The sequence below is a fragment of the Fragaria vesca genome, linkage group LG5 (assembly GCF_000184155.1).
Source record: "Fragaria vesca subsp. vesca linkage group LG5, FraVesHawaii_1.0, whole genome shotgun sequence".
NCBI lineage: Eukaryota > Viridiplantae > Streptophyta > Magnoliopsida > Rosales > Rosaceae > Fragaria > Fragaria vesca.
The window spans coordinates 14,203,081-14,224,300 of NC_020495.1; the positions used below are offsets into that span (position 1 = coordinate 14,203,081).

A 21,220-nucleotide genomic window follows, 5' to 3' on the forward strand; every position below is an offset into this window, starting at 1 on the left:
AGGCATGATCGTAATTTTCAGTCATTATCTTTCTCACTAGTACACCTTATCTTTCTTAATTATACTCATTTAGTCATTCTCTTTCTCAAGTGTAAATATTCCTCCACTCATCTCCAAGTTTAATAATTATGTAATAAATCGATCTGCATCTAGATATCTCTCAAAAGGAATCATGCTCTTCTTGAGACCACCACTCTTCATTGGGATACACTTCAAGGGAATTACTTCTCTTTTGGAAATCACTCAAGACCCTCGCTCTTCATTGGGATATACCTCGAGGGAATTACTTCTATCCTAGATATCACTCGAGACCCACACTCTTCATTGAGATATACCTCGAGAGAATTACTTCTCTTCCGGATATCATTTCAATTTTTTTACAGATATTTTTTTAATATATCGGTGATATATCAAAAATATCATAAATATCAACGATATTTGACGGTATCAGAGAAATATCGGGAAAATCGTAGATACGATGGAAGATAAGATATTGACCCCTATAGATATATCGGTCATTCGAAAAAAAGAGACATCGGAAGATATATCGGATATATCACAGATATTTAATCCTTGTTTATAACCATTAGATGAAATAAGAATGACATAAGGATGACATGGTGATCCGAAATTGTACTCAATCCAATGGTTAAAAATCATCCAAGTAAATCCAAACAACATAATTCCAAACAGAGAAACCAAATTATAAAAAAAATCGGGGTGAAATTTCATCACCATGATAAGGAACCAAGGCCCTGGAATTATCATGGTGATGAAATTTCAAATCATTATGGTGAAAGGGTTTTGGAATTTATGGTCAAAAAGTTTAAGGTAACTCGTAACAATTAGGTCTGTTAGTGGCTTATGCAAGCAAACCACAATTTGTAACAATAAAAACAACTGTTACCATTCTTGTGCACAAAAAAACATGGATCCAAATTTTAACTATTCAGGTTTATGTTACCAGCATACTATAAGACTGATAGACTTGAAGGGTATTTCATCGCCAATATTAAGCAGAAGGTTAAACTTTGCAGTAATCGGAATAAATGACCATATTAAATGACCCAAAACAAAGCACATTGACATATGTTTCATATTAACAAACCATCATTAACAATTATCAGTGTGAAAACCACAAACCAAACTACTACATTTTTTAAAACTGCACAAATGACCAAACTAACTATTGACTTGTTTTGTTAGAATGGGAGGCTTGCCCATATTAAAAAAAATCCCAAATACAAGCACCTCATCAACAAAAGATTTGACCACAGTTAAACTATCCTCGCCTTGTTAGCCAAAAACAAAGGGATGCAAACCCACAACCATATTACTTAAAACCCTCTCGCTTCCTCTACTGACTAACCTGAAAGACAAACAAGAGTAAAAGAATAATTATCAGAAGCTGGTGGTAAACACATGCAACAATAATTTAAAGCTCCAAGACATGTACATGGTTTAATACACTTACCTCTGCTCTTGCTTTTCGCCTGCGGAATATTCTGGGGCAGGAGGTGCAGTACTTGAAGGCAGAAGTCCTAGTGATATACTTGTGGAAAGGAGTTTCAGGTACTGGAATCAACTTTCCAACAACAGCAAGAGGCCAACTGCAAGATAAGAAAAGAGTAATGTTAACTTCACAAATTATCTAAATATAGAGCAAGACAACTATCACATTTGTGTTTCTTTTATGAAAGCATGAATTAGTCCACAGTCAGTACCCATTTTCGCTATGAAATTACCTGATAACAGCAATGACGACCGAAATCAACCAATACTTCCAGTTAAGGCGGACTGTAGTAGTAAACTTCCCCAGGAACTCGACAATGAGAATCTATATAAAAAATAAAAAAAGCAAGAAAATTGTAAACCACTGCCTGTACCATTATGGTACCATAGCAAAAACAAGATGATATATGCCTCACCTGAAGCACAAGGGTCACTGCGATTATTCCCATAAAGAGATAATTTTTAGTAATTCCTTTGAATATGTTGAATTCATCTGGCTTCCTGGCATTGAATTCATTGAAAATCTGCAATTTGCACATTGAAAGTTTAATCATTTAGTAAAGAACCAAAACCCAAGTATAACACCAAAACAACCCACAAGATGTCCCGTTGTTGAAACAGAGATAAAATATTATTATGGATCTCTTGTGGTCAATAAAAGAAAGAATTCCACACTACACAGTAACTGGAAGGGACTTACTTGACAAAGGACAAATGTGTTGAATATCAGTGTGTTCTTCACTTTGTCCGCATGCTCAGTAGTATCATGTTCCAGATTGAGAATACTTTTCCCTCGGAAATTCAAGATAAGAAGGACAGTAATTTGGTAGACAGCCTGAGTAAAAAAAAAACCAAAAATATAAAACACTAGAGCATGTTCTGCAGAAAAACAATCCAAGGACAGGAAGAACTTCTTTTGCTCAAGAATCAAGAAAAGAACGTGTACCTGAATCAATAAGTTCCTCCACATTATATTAGTTATCAGCGGTTCCCTGTAAAACCGTAACGTTACAATCAGAGAGGTCAAAACACCAGCCATATTTCTTTAAATGACATCATTGTTTCATACACGTGTCAATCATGGCCTTCAACCACTGTAAATCTAGAATGTGCAACACCATCAAAGAAGTCTTACCTTCGACCAACAGGAGGTCTGTCCATCAGATGATTCGTAGGAGGCTCAGTAGCCAAAGCAAGTGCTCCAAGAGTATCCATAATAAGATTCACCCACAGAAGCTACACAAACAAGAAACAAAGGCAAATCAATAGGTGCACACATGGAGACATAAATGCAAGTGTGAGTGAGTGAGTGAGACCAGAAACAAATGCAAATCAATAGGTGCACACATGTAGACATAAATGCAAGTGTGTGTGTGTGAGAGAGAGAGAGAGAGAACCTGAACAGCATTTAGTGGGACTTCACCAGAAGAAATTGCTGCCACAACATTGATAACAAGTGCGGCAACATTGACAGTGAGTTGAAATTGGATAAATTTCTGAATATTTGCGTAAACAGAACGTCCCCATCTAACAACCTACACCAGTCAAGCAAATTGGAATCGTAGATGAATCAGCGTTAGACAATAAGAATAAGAATCACAATAACAATACAGCACCAAGAAAACGACACTTTTGATATCCAACTCTTCCATACACCGGGAAATTGATATCAAATCTTCATTTGGAATTGCAGGCCTCACACATCAAATCTCATGATCACTACATTGCTAAGTAGAAAGTTTTAACATTTTAAGTAGAGAAGTTATGACCACTGAAACTAAAGAAAAACATCAACTTGAGAAACAGTTTTATACTAACCTTCACAACTGAAGCAAAATTGTCATCCAAGATAATGATATCAGAACTCTCTTTGGCAACCTCTGTACCTTGAATACCCATAGCAAGACCAATGTCGGCCTGGTCAAAGATTCCAAGATAAAGGACCATTATAAGCTACAACATTTGGTAACAAGGAGAATGTGACTTCAAATACGAAAACATAACTATAATAAAAGTCAAAAAAAGAATCAAACCTCATGTAGTGCTGGAGCATCGTTAGTGCCATCTCCAGTAACAGCAACAACATGTCCCCTTCTCCTTAGAGCTTGAACAAGCAGAAGCTTATCATTGGGAGAGGATCGCCCCATTACCTATACATACAATAAATAATAAATAAATAATTTGTGTAAGTTAATTCAAGAGAATAAACTAGTAGATAATCCACTAATCCAATCTTACCGAGATTTTCTCAGCATAATCTTCTCTCTGCTTATCAGAAAGCTCACGGAAGACTTTGCCTTCAATTAGAATTGGCTCACAAAGCTCTGAATCAGAAGTCAGTATGCCACATTCTAATGCTATTGCCTTCGCAGTCTGGACATTGTCTCCGGTAACCATGCGCACCTATGGCACAAATATATTGGAAGGGAAACTTAAAATTCCAACCCAATCTGCTTTCATAGCAGCTCTAACTAAAAGAAATTCAAGCACATTGGTAAATTGATTGGTTCACAAAAGAAAATGGCACATTGGATTTCAAGGACCAGGAAACCGCCACAAAATAATGCAGAGGATGTATAAGGATAAGAGTTCAATCAATTTTGGGAGTGAGAGACGCTAAACAAAGCTGAGAAAAATGGGTCCCCGAATCCTATCTTAATTAGACGCAATCATCCCTATTCAGTTGCATTCTAAAAAAATAATAATAATAATATTCTTAGAACGAGTTGAAGTATACCTTGACGCCAGCCTTTTGGCATAGTCTCACTGCATCTCCAACACCTGGTCGACAAGGATCCTGCATTTTAAAATATATTTAGACATGAGTTAAAATAATTGAAATAGATTCAGAAAGGGAAAGAAAAATATCAGTGGAAAGAGCAGCCAGAAGACAATACTAGATTGCCAACCACTAAAGGCAGAGAGGAGGTGTTTTCTATTTTGTTTTATAAGAGATGTACATGGTTCTAAAAAACGCCGCCTAGGCGCTGGGCGGCAGGGGACCGTTCCGATTTTGCACAAATCGTCGAAACTCGGCGCCAGCTCAAAAAACGGCCGCCTAGGCGGGCTAGGCGGCGCCTGGGCGGGCTGGGCGGTGCCTGGGCGGGCTGGGGTGGCCCAATTATGCTTTTTTCTTTTCTTTTTTTTTTGCTGGCCCAATTATGGGTTTTTTTTTTCCATTTTTAACCTATCGGATGAAAAGGAAGAAGATGAAATAGACTTTGAGTTTGAGACCGACACAGAAGAAGTGCAAGAGGGATATGGAGAAGAAGAATTTGAGGCATAGGCTAGTAAGAATCTAATTTGTTTCTTTCAAATTGTTTTTTTTATAATTTCTAAGAACCTTGTTGTTGAACATTTTGTCTATTTTTGAAGTATTTTGCTATTTTAGAACATAATAATGATTTTATAAATTTTATTTATATAATTATTTGAATTAAATAAATAAAAGTTATAGAAAATAAAAAACCGCCTAGGCGCCCGATTAATCCTCTGGGCGCTAGTCGGGCGGACAGCCAGCGCCTTGGAGATGTATCAGATAAAATCACGAGGAACATCCAACCAGCACTAGACCTAAGATAAAAGGGCAGCTGTCTCTCCACAACCCTCACCTGAACCCATCAATTTGCAAAAAGGTGGAAAACAAGCTAGGTACCCCAATTACTTTCTGAAACTAGCTACGTATCCATGTGCATGTATAGATGTGTGGAGCACTACCTTTATACCAACAATAGCAAGTAAAACAAGGTCATCTGCAGGCAATGCCCAATCAGCTAATTGCTCTTCACCAGTTGGAACATTTCCCAATTCATATGGTAAATACGCCATGGCAACACAACGCAAACTACCACTAGCCATTTCCTCAATTGATTTCCTGAAAAACATACGCTGCAAACAAAGGTGATATATTAGAACGAGCACTTGACAAATTTATGAAGTATGAACAAGTAAACAACCCCCCACTTAAGGTAAACAAAGAATTTGTGGTGCTCTTTGAAATGGTTTTGAGCCTGGGCAAGTTACAATTTTCTTTAGCACAAGGAGAAGTTGAGATAAAATAAAAAAACAAATAAAAAACAAAGTTAACGTGTAAAAATCACCTCGCGGCAAGGGAAAATTAAACAAATATACATAATGGTGTTAATAATATAAAACTAACTTGAGAAAAACCATTGCAAAACAACCAACTGTTTACTGTAAAGGCCAACCTTGTCATCGTCCATTGCTGCCACCTGATCATCGCTGTCAATGTATCTCGTGCACGAGGCTAAAATTATTTCAGCAGCCCCTTTCCAGTGTATATGAACTTCAGAGTTTGGCTGTACATACAGAGAAAGACAATCATTGAGAATAATTAAAATACCATCATTTTTCCATCTACAGGAATGAAATTCTAATATACAAGGGTCTCACTTTCTGAGATACCCAAAAGGTACAACAATGATTGGGTTGTGAAATTATTGTAAAACTGAAAAACTACGATCGAAAGTGCAAGCACGACCTCAAGTAGCATACGACATGCAATCCTTCAGAAATCTGCTGCTAAAACTCAAAAGTGACTAAATCTAAGAAAAATCAGTCAACACATACCAATTTAACTGCTACACCGCCTCGTTTTTTCTCGGAGTTGAAGGGGAAAACATGAAGAATTGAAGATTGAGACCTGGCAGCTACAAAATTCATCCCAAGCTGCAAATAAGGTTGAATATCAAACAGTTATGAAGTTACCAACAAGAAACTGATATGACTAGATATCGAAAAACTGAACAAGAAAAAACCTTGAGTGCCCACTGCAGAATTGCCTTCTCCGTTGGCGATCCAGTAACCTCAACATCACCACCAGTCTACAAAAGAGTAACAGCCACAGAACGTTAATTATCTCACTACAAGTCGGAAAAGCTTAATATCCTACCAGAGACTATTACACAGAGAAACAAGACAAATACTTCTACTCTTTTATGAATACCTCAGGCACATAAACATTGCCAGTTGTATTCTGAGCGATTCCTTCAATAATCAAAGACGATATTGTTGGCGACAGGTCTGGCTTGCCATCATTGCTATTGACTTTCCTCAAACAAGCACAAGACTCGACCACAGTCATCTACATTCAAACAAATAAAACCATTCAATATGGTTGATAGCTAACTCATCATCTACAGTAATCTAATAAATAAGGTCACAACCATCCAAAATTATGAATAATATAAGGAAAAGAATCAGAGTCTAATATAGCCCACCTGGTTCAAAGTTAAGGTACCAGTCTTATCACTGCATATAGTAGTGGCCGAGCCCATTGTTTCACATGCAGAAAGCCTACGTACCTACATTTTAAATTCCATCTCAATTACATAAGATCTACTTCAGAATCAATGAAGGTAAAGATATAAAAAGGACAACTAGACATACCAAGGCCTTATCTGCCATCATTTTTCTCATTGAGTAGGCAAGTCTGTTAATGGAGGGGGGGAAAGAAAGATGAGGAAAGATGAACAAATAATACATACTACACACAAAAAAATGGAGATAATGGAGTCCTACAACCCTTTTGATCAGGTTCGACTACCCTCACACATGGCTCATATATAGAATTGAAGACTCGCAACCAAAAGTACTTCAATTTAGTTTAAGCATAATAGGATGAGCTACTTACGTTAAGGTAACAGCTAAGGGGAGGCCTTCAGGAACAGCAACCACTACAATGGTGACCTATAATATTTTTCCATTAGACAGGAACACGCACAATAACAGTATCGGTAAACAATTACAAGGACATAATCATTCATATATATTGACATACTGCAATAGTGACAATTTTGATGGCTCCATCTATGGCTTTCCCAAATTTCGTCGTCCCGCTAACAAACTGAGGAGTTCCATTTGCATTTAGTGTATGACCAGTAAAGTATCTGCAGAGAATTTACAATATGATCATAAATCTTGTCAGTTCCTGCAGTGTAGATTTATGAAACGATAATACTGATGCAACAAATCGAAGTAACCAAATCAACTCAAAATTAAGCATGAATGATCCAAAATTTATAAAATATTATCCAGACTTGTACAGAATTTGGCTTGGCTCCATTCAGTATCAGACCTATCTGCGTCTGGATCTGACCGGGACACATCATGACAAATTTATGCAAACTTAAAACGTATCCATTCCAAACATTAATATAGGGAAGCGGTGGTTGGCAGAATTCACCTGACCAAAAGGACGATCAAGACCAAAAAGGCCACTGTGAGTCCCACAATACCAATGAATGTAGCAACTCCGTTTAAGCGCACCTAATAAGAGTCAAGTATAGTTTAGTACAGCATACTATTCACAGAACACTAGTAAAATAATTTATTACAACTGACCTGCAAGGGTGTTTCTTCACCGGTGTCTTCTGAGATACTAGCCATGAGTAATCCCCATTCAGTATTAATCCCAACACTAGTTACCTGAATATAGATAACAAATACTTAAATATTGAAAGTTCTTTTCAGTACTAATATGTTGTTAAACAAGGAATTTCTAATGCCCATCTTGTAAAACCAAACATAAAAAATAAACAAATAATAGTTGACCCGAAACAACACAAATTCTCGGCACATTTCAAACTCATCTTTCTTTGTTCAAACAAATATTAGTTGTAAAACCAATCTTGGAAAACCTCATTACTAATTAAGAACTGGGAAACTATCTTTATATACTATTGAAACAGCATAACCTTTTCAAACTCATATGTCAAGCAACCTTGCTAAACAACTACGGCACGTTTCTTAATGAACTTCCCATAATTTAATGTTTCTTTTTATATCTGTTGCTTTTATCCAAAACCTGACTGTTCACCTTATTTCCAATCCCCCAATGCTGAAATTTTATGCATTATTAATCCAACCAGTAGAGATGTTCCTTTCATAACCTAGCTAGCCTAGTAATTGGGAACTTTAGATAATAAACTAAACTAGAGGAAGAAGAAATAGAATGTTCACGTGCAAAAAAGGAAATGATAATCATCAGAATCCTTACCAGCATAATACCATTTCCATCTGCTACTTTGCAGCCCGACATTAAAAATGGTTCCTTGGTGTCCTTGCGAACCTGCAAAAATAATAAAATAGAACTTAAAGAAAGTGAAAAGGTTACTAAACATGGGTAAAAGAGAACAGGTATAAAATCTCACAATCTTTGACTCGCCAGTCATGCTAGACTCATCAATTGAAAGTGAATGACCAGTGATTAAAACCCCATCAGCAGGAACCTGAAAAGTAGAATCATGTAGATAATGAGTATTGAACAAAAATGGTCATATATTTACGTACAACAAAATAAAAGGCCTACTACAGATACCTGATCACCAATGTTAAGGGGTATAACATCACCAACAACAAGATCATAAATTGAAACCTCAACACGTCTACCACCTCTGATAACCTGCACGTAACCAAAAAAAATGAAATGTACACAGAAACGAAAACATTGAGGTGCTTATGACAAATGATGACAAAATGAAAACACACCTCAATTTGTATATTTCTCTTTTCCTCATTTAGATTCTGGAACTGTAGAGATTGTTTGTAATCACTAATGGCTGCGGGTAAAAGAACAAACAGTTGAGTTTGATAAGACTGCCGTCCATCACTTCAAAGACTCGATCACCCAATGTATTAAAACAGGATTCAAGTGATATTACTCCCAAAGAGAATCCCAGTGAAAAGAATTTCCCTGTGATTCTCTCGGAACACTGTTAATATTTGAGAAACCTTAAAAAATATGCAACACAAATTTCACCTACAACCAAATAAATAAGTTTGTTCTAAACGAACAATGGTGTCAAGGTAAGACAGACTTTACACATCTTTTGAGACAGATGTCCATTTAGTACCTGTCACGACAATGACTAGGAGAACCGCAAAAGCAATGCTGCCCCCATCGTACCAACCCTTCTTTATACCCTATCAAACACAAAGAAACAAAATCTAAACATTCATTGATTTCCAAAACATACTGTGATTTACAAGTGTTCCTTATCTTTTATTTTTTAATTTGTAGATGGCCCAACCAAGCTCACCTCTGTTTTTATACCCAGCGCTAAAGAAGCCACGGCAGCTACCATCAGAATGATAAGAGTAAGATCTTGGCAAGCTTCCCAGAGAAACCTCTATCAGAGAGCACAAAGAAAGAAAAATAATATAAAAATAGTGTATTAAAAATGTACATTAGACCAGCGTTAAATACAATTAGTGCACAAATTCACAATCTGTAACAAAATGTACCCAGAAACTCCTTGGTTTTTTCCGGGGATATGTGTTGGATCCATATGCATTCTTTCGTTTTAGTAAATCATCATCACTTCCAGGAATTCCCTTTTCTAAACTTGTTTTCAATAAATCACAGAGGCCTTTGACCTGATATAAAGAAACAACTATAAGAAAAACCATAACATTAATATAAAAGGTCAAATAACAGAAGAGGTCCCTTGGTAGACTTGCCCCGCCATATTGCTGCAGAGTAGTAAAATTATGATCCCTTGAAATTGAAGCTAGTTCTTCTTGGTCAATTGGAAATTCACCAGCAGAACGTGGTTTTGGTGGCACAGTTCCTGAAAATACGAATTAGAAATCAGTTATAAAGGAAGAGTATCACATTCATTTTTAGAGCCTTCACAAAAACAGATGAAAAAAAATGCAGAAGGGAAGTACCATTTTCCAGGGGTACAGAATCCTTGAAAAGAAATGCGGCCTAATACAGAGAAAATCGAATATTAGAATACGAATAGAAAATCACTAAAGTTAAATGCTTTTCTTTAGAAATATATTACTCGTATGGCTTGTGCATGTGCTCTAATCTTCCTTAACGTCTGTTTTTTTTCTTCCTCCTTTTTCAAGTCCAAGGTGTAACGGAATCGACGAGAAGCATTTAGCACAAGTGCCGCTTGCTACAGAGAAATAAAACTCAGTTTAGTCCACACCTTGATTAAATGAAATATTCACAAGCACGGTAAATTAAGCAACTAACAGAAACTTTACATATTAGCTAAGCACAACACAGAGACTTGCAATAAAATAAGACTGAGAGCTGCAGACTCATACAATGATGTGTAAACAACAAAAAACAGGACCAGACATATGCTTGCCAATTCAATATTAATTTCTACGACCAGACAATGATTTTCTCCGTATTTTATATGAGAAAAGGAAAAAGAAAAGTACACCATACTTAAAATGATGTACCTTTACTTTTTCTTTTATGATAAATGAAATTTTATTGAGTTAATAAAAGAAAAACTACAGAGTGGAGAAGATACCAACTATTATTAAGACACAGAATCAACAACACAAACAAAAGCACAAAGGTGAATCCATTAACTGTAGTAGTCCGATCTGAAAACCAAAAAAAGGAGCTATTCTTAAATACTGAACTATCCGATGCCCATAAAGCTGCCTAGAACACAAGATGTCAATGTCACTCTCACCGAAACTTGGATATATCTTGCAGCTCAGGAAAAGATGAATTTCCACAAGCCCTTCTCCTTCCATTGTTCTGTGTAAGGACCAGGTACGGGTTCCCACTTTGCAGCATCAGCCTAGCAAGGTGGCTAGCTATTTTTATGCCTACCTATTCAACTTCTTAATAGGCAGTCATTAATGTAAGGAAGGATATATGCCTCTTTCTTCTAGTGCACATTTTACCGTCATACCTCACTACCTTCTGAACCAGGTTAATAGAATTCAGATAATGATGTACATCAAACACTTCTTACCAATATGTTGCTCTTTAATTAAAGAAAATGGTATGTATATGTTCTGGGAGCAAACTTAAGTCCATATCATCATACAACACAATCTATTTATTTACTTATTGAAGGCATTGGTCATCGAGATGCAGGTTTAGTTCAAAACAACCGAAACCAACCGAAACCGAAAACACGAATTAATTGCCATAAATAAGACTGCAAATCCAAAAGCAAAAACTGCCAGAAATAGAAACGTAAACCAATTGACGAACACACACATGTACGGCAGAGAATTAGATGCACCACACCAAATTGCAGCAAAAAATTCAAAGCAACCGAACAAAAAAGCAAACACCGCAAACGGAAAGCAGAGATAATCAAAAACAAAACAGAAAAGCAAAGCAGTAAGAAAATGCATACCCTCCAGCGCCGGAGACGATCGACGGACACGTGCTTGGTCCTGTGAATCTCAAACACATTGTTGGACTCCTCGTCGTCGCCGGAGCGGTTACTTCCGGCTTCCACGTCATAGTTTTTCTGGTTCGGCGAGCCAATAGAATGACTCATCCTTCACTAACCTGTCGCAGTAGAGATGGCACCGTCAAAATTTATCAAACCACACCTTCCTCGCCCATCAAAATCCTTCACAGAAACCCTAAGCCTTCTGAAACTCCGATTATCAAACTCTCCGGATTTCAAATTTCAAATCTGACCGACTCTTACTTCAATCTAAGCAACTATTCACACGCCGCTCCCCAAAAGTCTAACCCATTCCACTCCTACTGTGCTTCACTGTAACCTCTCAAAATTCAGATTCCAAGTAGAGACAATACTAAAATAGGGTTTGCCAAACGAGATAAGAAAAATATTGATAATATATACTCGCCTGCAGTAGTAGCCGCGTTTCAGCTCTGCTACGTTTTTTCTATGGCGAGCGTTTGCAGTAAAAAAAATAACCGAAAGCTTTCTACATCGTAGAATTTTGCTTACCTCTCCTTGGTCTTCTCCGATGGAGATGTAGCTGTAGTGATTAAAAGCAAATAAAAATAGTAAAAAAACCCTAGCTAGGTAATATATACACAAAGACTCCAGTATTTTGAAATCTTTGTAAATTGACTAAATTCTGAAAAAGTAAAAGTAATTTCCACGATCCACACATGCAATTTCGTGGAAATTAGCTATATGCGAATTACATGGAGAACACGGGGATTTTGCCGTTTCAGGGTAACAAACTTAAAACGCGTTACACTTTTTTACGCGGTTACAGGATGGTGAAAGGGTCCCACGTGACCGTTGCTGTCGCCACGTTTTTAGGTTTCTACTTTCTAGTTAGGTGGATCGTGGGTGCGGGGTCTGCTTTTCCTTTGCTTGCTCGAATGATTTTGCCTCTTTTTTTTTCTTTTTTTAAATATACTATTTTCTTTTTAAATTTTATTATTTTTAAAAATGAAATGAAGAATTCACTAAAAGAACATGAAACACATATTTTAAGACCATAATTTTCTTGTTTATGAGTCTAAAATTTTGATTTAAAACAGACTATCAGATTTGATATACGTATGACTAAAAATATTTAACATACGATAATTTTTCACTAAATTTAGTTATAAGCAAGTGACATAGACACATGCTATGAAAAGTGACATCCTTTCACAATACCAAACCTATAATATTGATTCATTATGACTATTTGTCCAACGAATTATATCTATATGACTTGCACAACGTTACAAATACTTATGAAATAATGCAAAACATCTTTTAAGTCCCAAAACTTTAAGTTTACGCAATCTATTCCTTATACGATGTTGATGATCATCACCAAGCTATAATTCTCTCCTAACTTGTTAGATTCTATAACCTAGCTACTAGAACTTTTGATGTCAAAACTCAAAAGCATGAGTATACTATCATTTCTAGTGCTGTATTGTGATGGAAATGAACCTAACGGTGCACCAAAACCCATCAGATTTTGGGTGGATTTTGGTTCAAATTTAGGCAAGAAATTAAAACCTAAAAGTTCAACAAATTAAACTTTGCCAGAATGGGGAAGCTATATATCTAAACTTGCATCATGATCTGATCAAATTAATGTCGTCTTTCTTGTAACTTCTTTTGTCAAAGATTTGGTTTCATACATATTGTCTGGGTAGCCGACTCATCGCTGTAGATCGAATTTGTTTATGGGAGGACGTGTCTCTATATGTGGCGATAAGCTAGACGGCAAACTATAGGAGTGCCTGGTGGCAGAAAACGTCGGTACCACAACTCTGAGTGACATTTAGAAATTCGTAATCATCAAAAAAAGAACCGAACAGCTCTCCTATCTCGCTGGCTCTTATCCTCTAATAATTCAACTCCCACGTCAGGAAAGCTTTCGACGAGTCATTTGGCCGTTAATGAAAATATCATAATAATTATTCTTTTTGGGAGTGAGCAAAGAAAAATATCCAAATTTGGGTCATGCTCGCTGTCCCTTATGGTCTGTTTTTGGAATTGTTTCGAGAGGGAGATCGGATTTAGAAACGGAATCTGGTCCTTTTTTTCAATATTTGGCTAAAGTTTAAACATAGAAATGGGAAGTGTGTGTCAACAGGGTAAGGTATCATTTTCCAGGTTAAAGAGTAGGGTAGGCAAAGCCAGAAACGGATGGAGTATCATTTTCATTGGTGCTGAACGACCCCCTTCCGATAAAGTTGGCATTCTAAGATTAGGGTTTAGAGGTGTTTCTGACGCAAAGAATTGATAACTCACAAAGCTATTTAGATGATGAAAGATAGCTAAAGTATACATGTTAGTAAATGACTAAATGGTGACTACTACTTGATGAAGATATTATGATTTGGGATCACTGGTGTAAGACTGCGTTTCTGGGTTAATGGATGAGTACGTTTGTGGTGGATACCACTATTCACTTTCACCTTTCCCTCTTCAGGTCCTAGTTTCTACTTTCCTTGCGAATATGATCCTGGCATGGCTTTTTCTTTGTTCTTTTTCTTTTCGTAGAGATCGAATATATTCAACAACGGTTTATTATATATTATAATTAAGAATTATATGGCCCGGCTGCCAGAGGAAGGATACCAGAGATGCCTAGCTAGCTTCCAAATGGAACAAGTCGGAGATGGCCAACGATCGACCACAGTATCTATTATAACCAGTACGTTCGGAGATGCTCTTTGCCGACAGTACGTTTTCCATCGTATTTGACGAAAAAACGCGGTCGACTAACAACGGTTTCTTTTTTGTCACCTATTGTTTCTGACTGACTTGGCGCCTAGCTAGCTCTCATGCAAATAAAGATAATCATGGAAGTGCTTCTATCTATCGTGGTTGAGTTTTGAGAAGGTGGTCGACATATTTTGGATGAGTAACTATGGAAGAACATAATCGGATCAACAGAATGATAGAACTAACAGTATGTACGTACTGATAACTGATGTACAGTAATAATTAAACGGCGAACAATGAACAATTACGGCCGGAAAGAAAGCTAATAAGAAGCCATGAGTGAAGGCTCAAAATCCAGATGATAAGAAAGGTATATATATATATATGATTTGGAAATTACGACGTCAGGAAATGAAGAAATGCTGTAAACAGTTCAGTGAATTCATACGTACCAGGAAATGAGCAGATATAGATCGAGAACAGCCGTGCTGTACGTACGTAGCTGTATAATATCTCCAGAAAATGACGCCGATGGAGAACTACGTCCGAGAAGATTGAAATCTGCGTATGTGCAACTTATATATAAGCGTCTGATCGATATATGTTTTTCTCTGAAGAAAAATTTCTAACCGAGAATCACAATGATGCAGCAAAAAAACTTTAGCGACCGCGTTTATGTTTTCAATATATGTTATCCTCTGAAGAAAAAAATCTATATAAACGGTATTCTTGATGAGCTGTCTGGTGACCTGGAACATTTCAAACACTACGAGTCTTTTTTTCTCTTTTGTTTTCTGGGCCTGCGTCGACAACAAGCGCTACTGAGAAAAAGAGTATACAGTATATCTAAGGTATATCTAAGGTATATTGAAACGCAAAAGGGAGCCTCTTTTTTTTTCCTCATGAGCGTACACTATTTGCTATCTATAATAGCTCAAACAAGCTACGCGATGTTATATTATATCAAGCATCGTCTTGTATGAGCTAAGAATTATAGTCCGAGGGTAATATTACATACACATACATTTTTTCTTTCTTTTTCATTGTGTTTAATCACGTAACAATATGGCCGCGTAGGAGTAAATAAAAATGTTGTTATCAACTTGAAGCTAGAAACTTAATTTGGGCCAAGTGATAATTAAGCAAGTTTTGTTCCAAATGTTAAATTTCTGTACGTATGCTATGTTCCAAATAAGGACAACTATGAATTAGTATGAACAGACAGGAAACGTCGACGGGGGTTGATGCACATCGTAGCTAAATCATATTCAAGCAAAAGGTAGTGCATGCCTTTCATTCTATACCTCTTTCACAAACAAGAATGATATCAAACATGGCTAACTGGCTTTCGGATGCTTGCATAGAAGGATATCCAAGACGTGATGATGCACATTCGCATAATTCTATGTGGACAAAGAGGCCGGGTGGATCCTTGATCAAGACACTCGTGAATCAACTAGAAAAAGAAGTTTGACTTACATGTAGAAACTAGAAAGTTAAAGGCGCACAAAGCAAACACAGAAGAATTGAGGGAACTCAGAGTTCCGGCCTCTAGGTGATTCCCAACGAAAATTCGCCTATCTCTGTATTTTGGGTAAAGCTGTTCCAATATTAATTTGGTAAATGATGTATTATTATATTTAGGGTAAGATTATGGTGTGTTAATACATAACATATATCAACATTGTAATAAAATGAAGGCCTAAAATGAAACATTAATACGGTAAATGGAGGATTGGAGGAGGACTGGAAAGTTCAGACAGAAGTAAATACGTACAATAATTTGAGAAATAATTTGTTTCTAACTCACTTTTATTTCTTTTAATTTTCGTGCTTCAATTTTTTGTTGTTGTGCAATAATCACCCTTTTGGCTGGTGGTGCATGTGTTTCAGTTTCAATGATAAAATGTTGTAGACATCTCATAACTTTGTACAGACAATAAACAGCTAGCTATGACATGAAAAGATAGAGAGCTTAATATATTATAATATTCATAATTCGGTGTCTAAATCGAACCCCATGCCCCCAAATAAAAGGAAAAAAGAAAGACACTTTAGTTCCAGATAATAATGTGAATTTCCTGAAAATATGAATGCAGCATTCCAAGCAAAGGTGTTATATCTGACGCAAATGATCAATGAAATCAAAAAGAAAGAATATATATACCCAGCAAACCCTAAGAAATTTCAAAGAAAAAGAAGTACTTTTGGGTTTTGGATGAGCATATGACTTGATTGGATCATTTCTTAATTTAGTGGCCGGGGACTACTGGGATATACCGGGGTGAGAACCAAATTAAGCTACAAATGGTCACTGAACTTAGACCTATTATTTTTTTATGGTTAGACAAATATATCCTCGATGTTAATGGTTACTAACGGTTGGTTTAACGACAATGAGTTAAATAAGAGAGATAATTAAAAGTGAGTAAGTTAAGTGACTTTTTTGAAATGCGAGTGAGTAAACTGATTAATAGGTCAAAAGTCAGTAACCATTTGTGATATTTTGCCAATTCCTTAATTTGATTAGTGACCGAGAACTAGTGGGATATACCGGGGTAAAAACTAAATTAAGCTTTAATGGTACATATGCTAGCTTTTGAAGTTTTGATCGAATGAAGTTTGGACAATTAACCACGATCCAACAAGCCAGGCTTCAAACTCAGTCAATAAAATGAAAACAAGAGCAAGAAAAATCCGTAGAAGATGACTCCTCAAAAAGCCATAACCTACGTACTGATCTTTAGTCTATATACAATGGCGTAGCTACACACGAACTGTAGCCCACCACAAATTTTTTTTGTTTTAAAAAAAAAAAACAAACATTCATTTTTAGCTAAACTGGTTCAAAAGGCTTAAAAATAAAATATATCATATCCCAAATTTCTAAATTTTGCCCATATGTTATTAAACTTGGTTTGTTTCTAACATAAATTAGTACGAGTTAATTAAAATAAAAATTTATAACCCATTCCATTATAAAATCCTGGCTCCGCCATTATATAGATATATAATAGATACTAATGCTTAGTTTGGTACAGCTTCGTTTTTAAAAAATCAGTTTCTATCCAAACTTTTAGATTTTGTAATGTTTGGTAAATAAAAGAAAATCAGTTTTTTTTTAAATTACAGGTCACTAGCAGTAGCTTTTAGAAGTAATCTCAATGTTACTTTTAAAAAACAGTTGTCACTAAAAACACTAGAAATTAATAATTTTATCTTTGCAACATTTTTAAAACTAATATTTAGCAAACAAAAAACTGTTTTAATTCACAGCTGATTATTTTCGCAGTACATCAACAACATTTTTTTTTTTTTAAGTTACAGCAATACTAAACTAGCCCTAAAAAAATGAACTAATGCGCGCATGCATATCAAACCAAGAAGATTGATGAAGCTAAGTTTTATGAGATCATGACTGCACGTAGATATATCCTTTCTCATTTCAGATTGATACAAACTAAATGCTAATTAATCCAGCTAGTGTGTGTATATATATATACACATGTGTGTGTACTCTTCGATCTTTATATATTATATTTAACAGTTGCTAGCGCCTACTGTACGAAGGAATTAGTACTTGCTTCCATAAACGAACCTCAGTCGAATAATAATGCACATTTGATACGATATGCAAAATATTCCATTATTAGTCGGCCATGGAATATTATTGTAAAAGAACAGGGGGAGATACAAAGAATAACATGCATGCCTTTTTTGATATTTATAATTAAGAATCATATAATCATATTAGAGATATCATGGACTGCTTAATTAGTATAATTTGTGAGGGTGAAGGAAGGTAAAGAGCATAATTAAGATCCAAAATGTAAGCTAGCTAGCTGCATGCATGCTATTTGTGGAAATAAAGCTGTAGCGTCTAGCATCTTTATATTGTCTTTTCGGTGCAACTAATTAAGAATATAACTAATTAACTTTATACCCACTAATCAACCACATAGATCTTTTTATTGCGTAGTGTGGAAGATAGCTTAATCATCTAGCTTTGGCCTTTGCTTGCCATTTGGTTTTGGTACTATATGATGGTACGTGAATCAATAATTCATATATATTATTATGAATTCCTGAAGTTATTCCCGATCGGGACATTCATATCGTTTAGGCTGTCTTCTTATAAAGCTTTCTTCGATCTGGTTTCTTTTTCTCTTTTTTGATCTGGTTTCTGTATTCGTTAATTTTGATTAGCTTAATTAGCCAGTCATGATAAGGTTGCAAAGCTTTTAGCTAGATATATATAATAAAAAGTAGCTACTATTTGATTTCCCAATAAAAAATGAAAAGCAAGTACACCATCATTGACTAGTTGTAAAAGTAAAAAACAAAAAGGATAAGAAACAATGTTCTTAATTAGGAAATATTCGAGAATACGCCCCAGAAAAATTTGCCCAATATGTCTTTCCACGTGGCTTGGCTTTATTTCGTCTATGGAATACTAATTCGAATTCGAATGACACATTTGTTGATGGGAAATGATTATTGGCCTTAATAAGATTTAAAATTTATGGCATCAATTTTAGGTGGCAAGCTATGTCACCTAGATCCATCACCAATTAAAAAGATTATGTCATGTCGTTCTTAAACAAAAATACAATATTCTTATCCTTCCAAATTCAATGACTCTAAATTATTTTGTCTTTTTATTAAGAGAAATTTTTTTTATCTTTCTTTTATAATTAAAAATATATATTTTTAGTATTTGCTTTCTCTTTTCCTTTTTATCACTATCATGCTTAGATTGAACGTAACATATAATGTAAAAATACATATATTTATGAGAATATACTTGTTCAAAAACATGAATTCTTATGAAAAAAATATACACACACACATATATAATTGTCAAAAAAAACAATTTCGTCCAAATTTTTTATACATATATATATATAATTCGTCCAAAATAAAGTATATATATACGTAATCATCCAAAAGAAATCCGAGGGATTTTTCTATTTTTTTATTTTAAAAATTCGATACAGAATATGACTTATATATAGATATCATAATTTTAAACTGTGAAAAAAATAATATTAAAATAGAACTAAATTTTGATTCACAAAGATAGAAAGAAATTTTAATAAATCTACAAAATTGATTTATGGTATAAAAGCCTAATTTGTTAATTCTTCACTTAACTTTCGTAAACCGTTAACAGTAAAAGCAATCTTTATAGTTAACTTTCAAGGGCTTCTGTGTCAAATCCTATAAAAACTTATCCCAGTCCGAAGGACATAATGGTTGTGTGGGTTGTTGATGAGAAAAATAAAATTCAATAACCAGAACCTATGATCCAAATCCACAGTTATCCTCTTACTTGTGTAGCGGTGTAGTTAATCTCAAGGAATCGAGATTAACCTGATGCCTTAATCTGAACTTTAGAGGTTGAAGACGAAGAAGATTTGGAGGTTGAATAATTAAGGAGAAGAAAAGACGAGGCTGGTGATGAGTGATTGGAAAAAGATATTGAACACTATATGGAAACCTAGGAAAGATTAAGGAAACCCAGGTTATGGAATATGGAGGTTGAAGCATTGGTTCTTACCATGAGATTAAAACACATGGCAAAGACGCTCATACCCACCCCAACTTCTATGTGGCCTCAACCCAACGTGGTGGCCCTTACATAGCAAGTTCATCTTGTAGACGTAAAAAATTTAACGAGAATAAAAATTATTAAATTATTTAGACGACACATGGGCCCGATAAATTACATACGTGGCTTGTGAGTTGACAAAGTTGAAAAGTCGTCAGAAATTACACGTGGCGACGTGTGAATGGTCGGTCGACAACAAAACCTTAAATCCCGACTAAAATCAAATATGACATATCGATTGATAATCAAATATCAATCAAACTAAATTGATTATCGAAAAGAAAGTCAGATATTTAATCAAATTGGTGAAATACATTGTCAGTCATAATTAAATCGATTAATTAAGACTGATTGATTTAATTATGGTAAATTGAATAATTGAATCAATTAATCAAAAGTGATTGATTTAATTATATCATTAAGAAAATACAATTAAAGTGGTGACTTCAATGCATTCCATTTACGGATGAGTGTCAACACTATAAATACCCCCCTCTCACATCAAGAGGGAGACTTCCGACAACAGAGAGAAAAATCACTCCCGGGAATTCAGAAGTCTCAAAACACCTCGAAGAACTATTAAACTCTCAAATAGCCAGTTCTTCACCAAATCCAAATCCCAAACACTCGTCACGTGATCAATTCTCGTGACCCCTTACGTCTCAAAAACAAGTGTTTGTCACCCTTGAGTCAAATCCATATTCGGAGATAGAATCAGAGGAGTTCAAAAAGATTTGTAACCCGCATTCATGTATATCAATAAAATTATATTATTCTTTGTACACGTGTTGCTCTGTAATTTGTCGCAGATTTTCCATGTTTACACACCCGTTAGGTCACTTGGCTGAAGTGACCTAGGTCATTCTGGGTTACTTTAAAAAAAATATAGATTTAACTTTGCTATCATGTGGTAATAACTGTTTATTAAATTCAAAATAATCATTTTAAGTATGAATAATGATTTTAGTTGTAAATAAATAGTTGTAAACATGAAATTTACATTAATGAATTTTTTTTGCATAAATAATGAAAATGAAAATCTTTTTATTATTTTGAAAATGCAAATAAGGGTTTTGTTGTTACAAGAAAGTTTAAATACTTAAATTTTTGAATAATTTGTATAAATACTTAAATTAATCATGATTGAAGCAATTATATATAAGTACAACCCTAAACTAAAAAATGACGTAAATATTAACTT

The 21,220-nt window shown here is 35.2% G+C and overlaps 1 protein-coding gene and 1 non-coding gene across 3 annotated transcripts in view; both read right to left on the reverse strand.

The window, feature by feature from the left end:
- Positions 1-1,063: 1,063 nt before the first annotated feature.
- LOC101314756 (calcium-transporting ATPase 8, plasma membrane-type-like) lies at positions 1,064-12,104 on the reverse strand. The gene is made up of 34 exons (XM_004299744.1): positions 11,658-12,104; positions 10,323-10,439; positions 10,204-10,243; positions 9,994-10,103; positions 9,778-9,909; positions 9,573-9,662; positions 9,387-9,456; positions 9,022-9,092; positions 8,852-8,935; positions 8,685-8,762; positions 8,531-8,602; positions 7,876-7,959; positions 7,718-7,800; positions 7,313-7,421; positions 7,166-7,221; positions 6,922-6,964; positions 6,753-6,836; positions 6,479-6,616; positions 6,291-6,356; positions 6,103-6,201; positions 5,721-5,831; positions 5,230-5,400; positions 4,250-4,309; positions 3,751-3,915; positions 3,546-3,662; positions 3,331-3,429; positions 2,910-3,047; positions 2,648-2,748; positions 2,459-2,504; positions 2,213-2,347; positions 1,929-2,036; positions 1,746-1,837; positions 1,475-1,610; positions 1,064-1,369 (listed from the first exon to the last, which is right to left on the reverse strand). The coding sequence occupies exons 1-34, from the start codon at positions 11,802-11,804 to the stop codon at positions 1,358-1,360; spliced, it is 3,264 nt and encodes a 1,087-aa protein (XP_004299792.1). The 5' UTR covers positions 11,805-12,104; the 3' UTR covers positions 1,064-1,357.
- Positions 12,105-14,067: 1,963 nt separating this feature from the next.
- Positions 14,068-21,220, reverse strand: part of LOC101294267 — a 14,904-nt gene continuing 7,751 nt past the window's right edge. Inside the window, exons 1-2 of one of the 2 annotated variants that reach the window (XR_184678.1) lie at positions 15,158-15,210; positions 14,068-14,969 (exon numbers count right to left, since the gene is read on the reverse strand). This is a non-coding gene — a transcript (uncharacterized LOC101294267). Of the gene's footprint in view, positions 14,970-15,157; positions 15,211-21,220 lie in introns of those variants that run through there. The other variant, XR_184677.1, reaches the window with a different exon arrangement.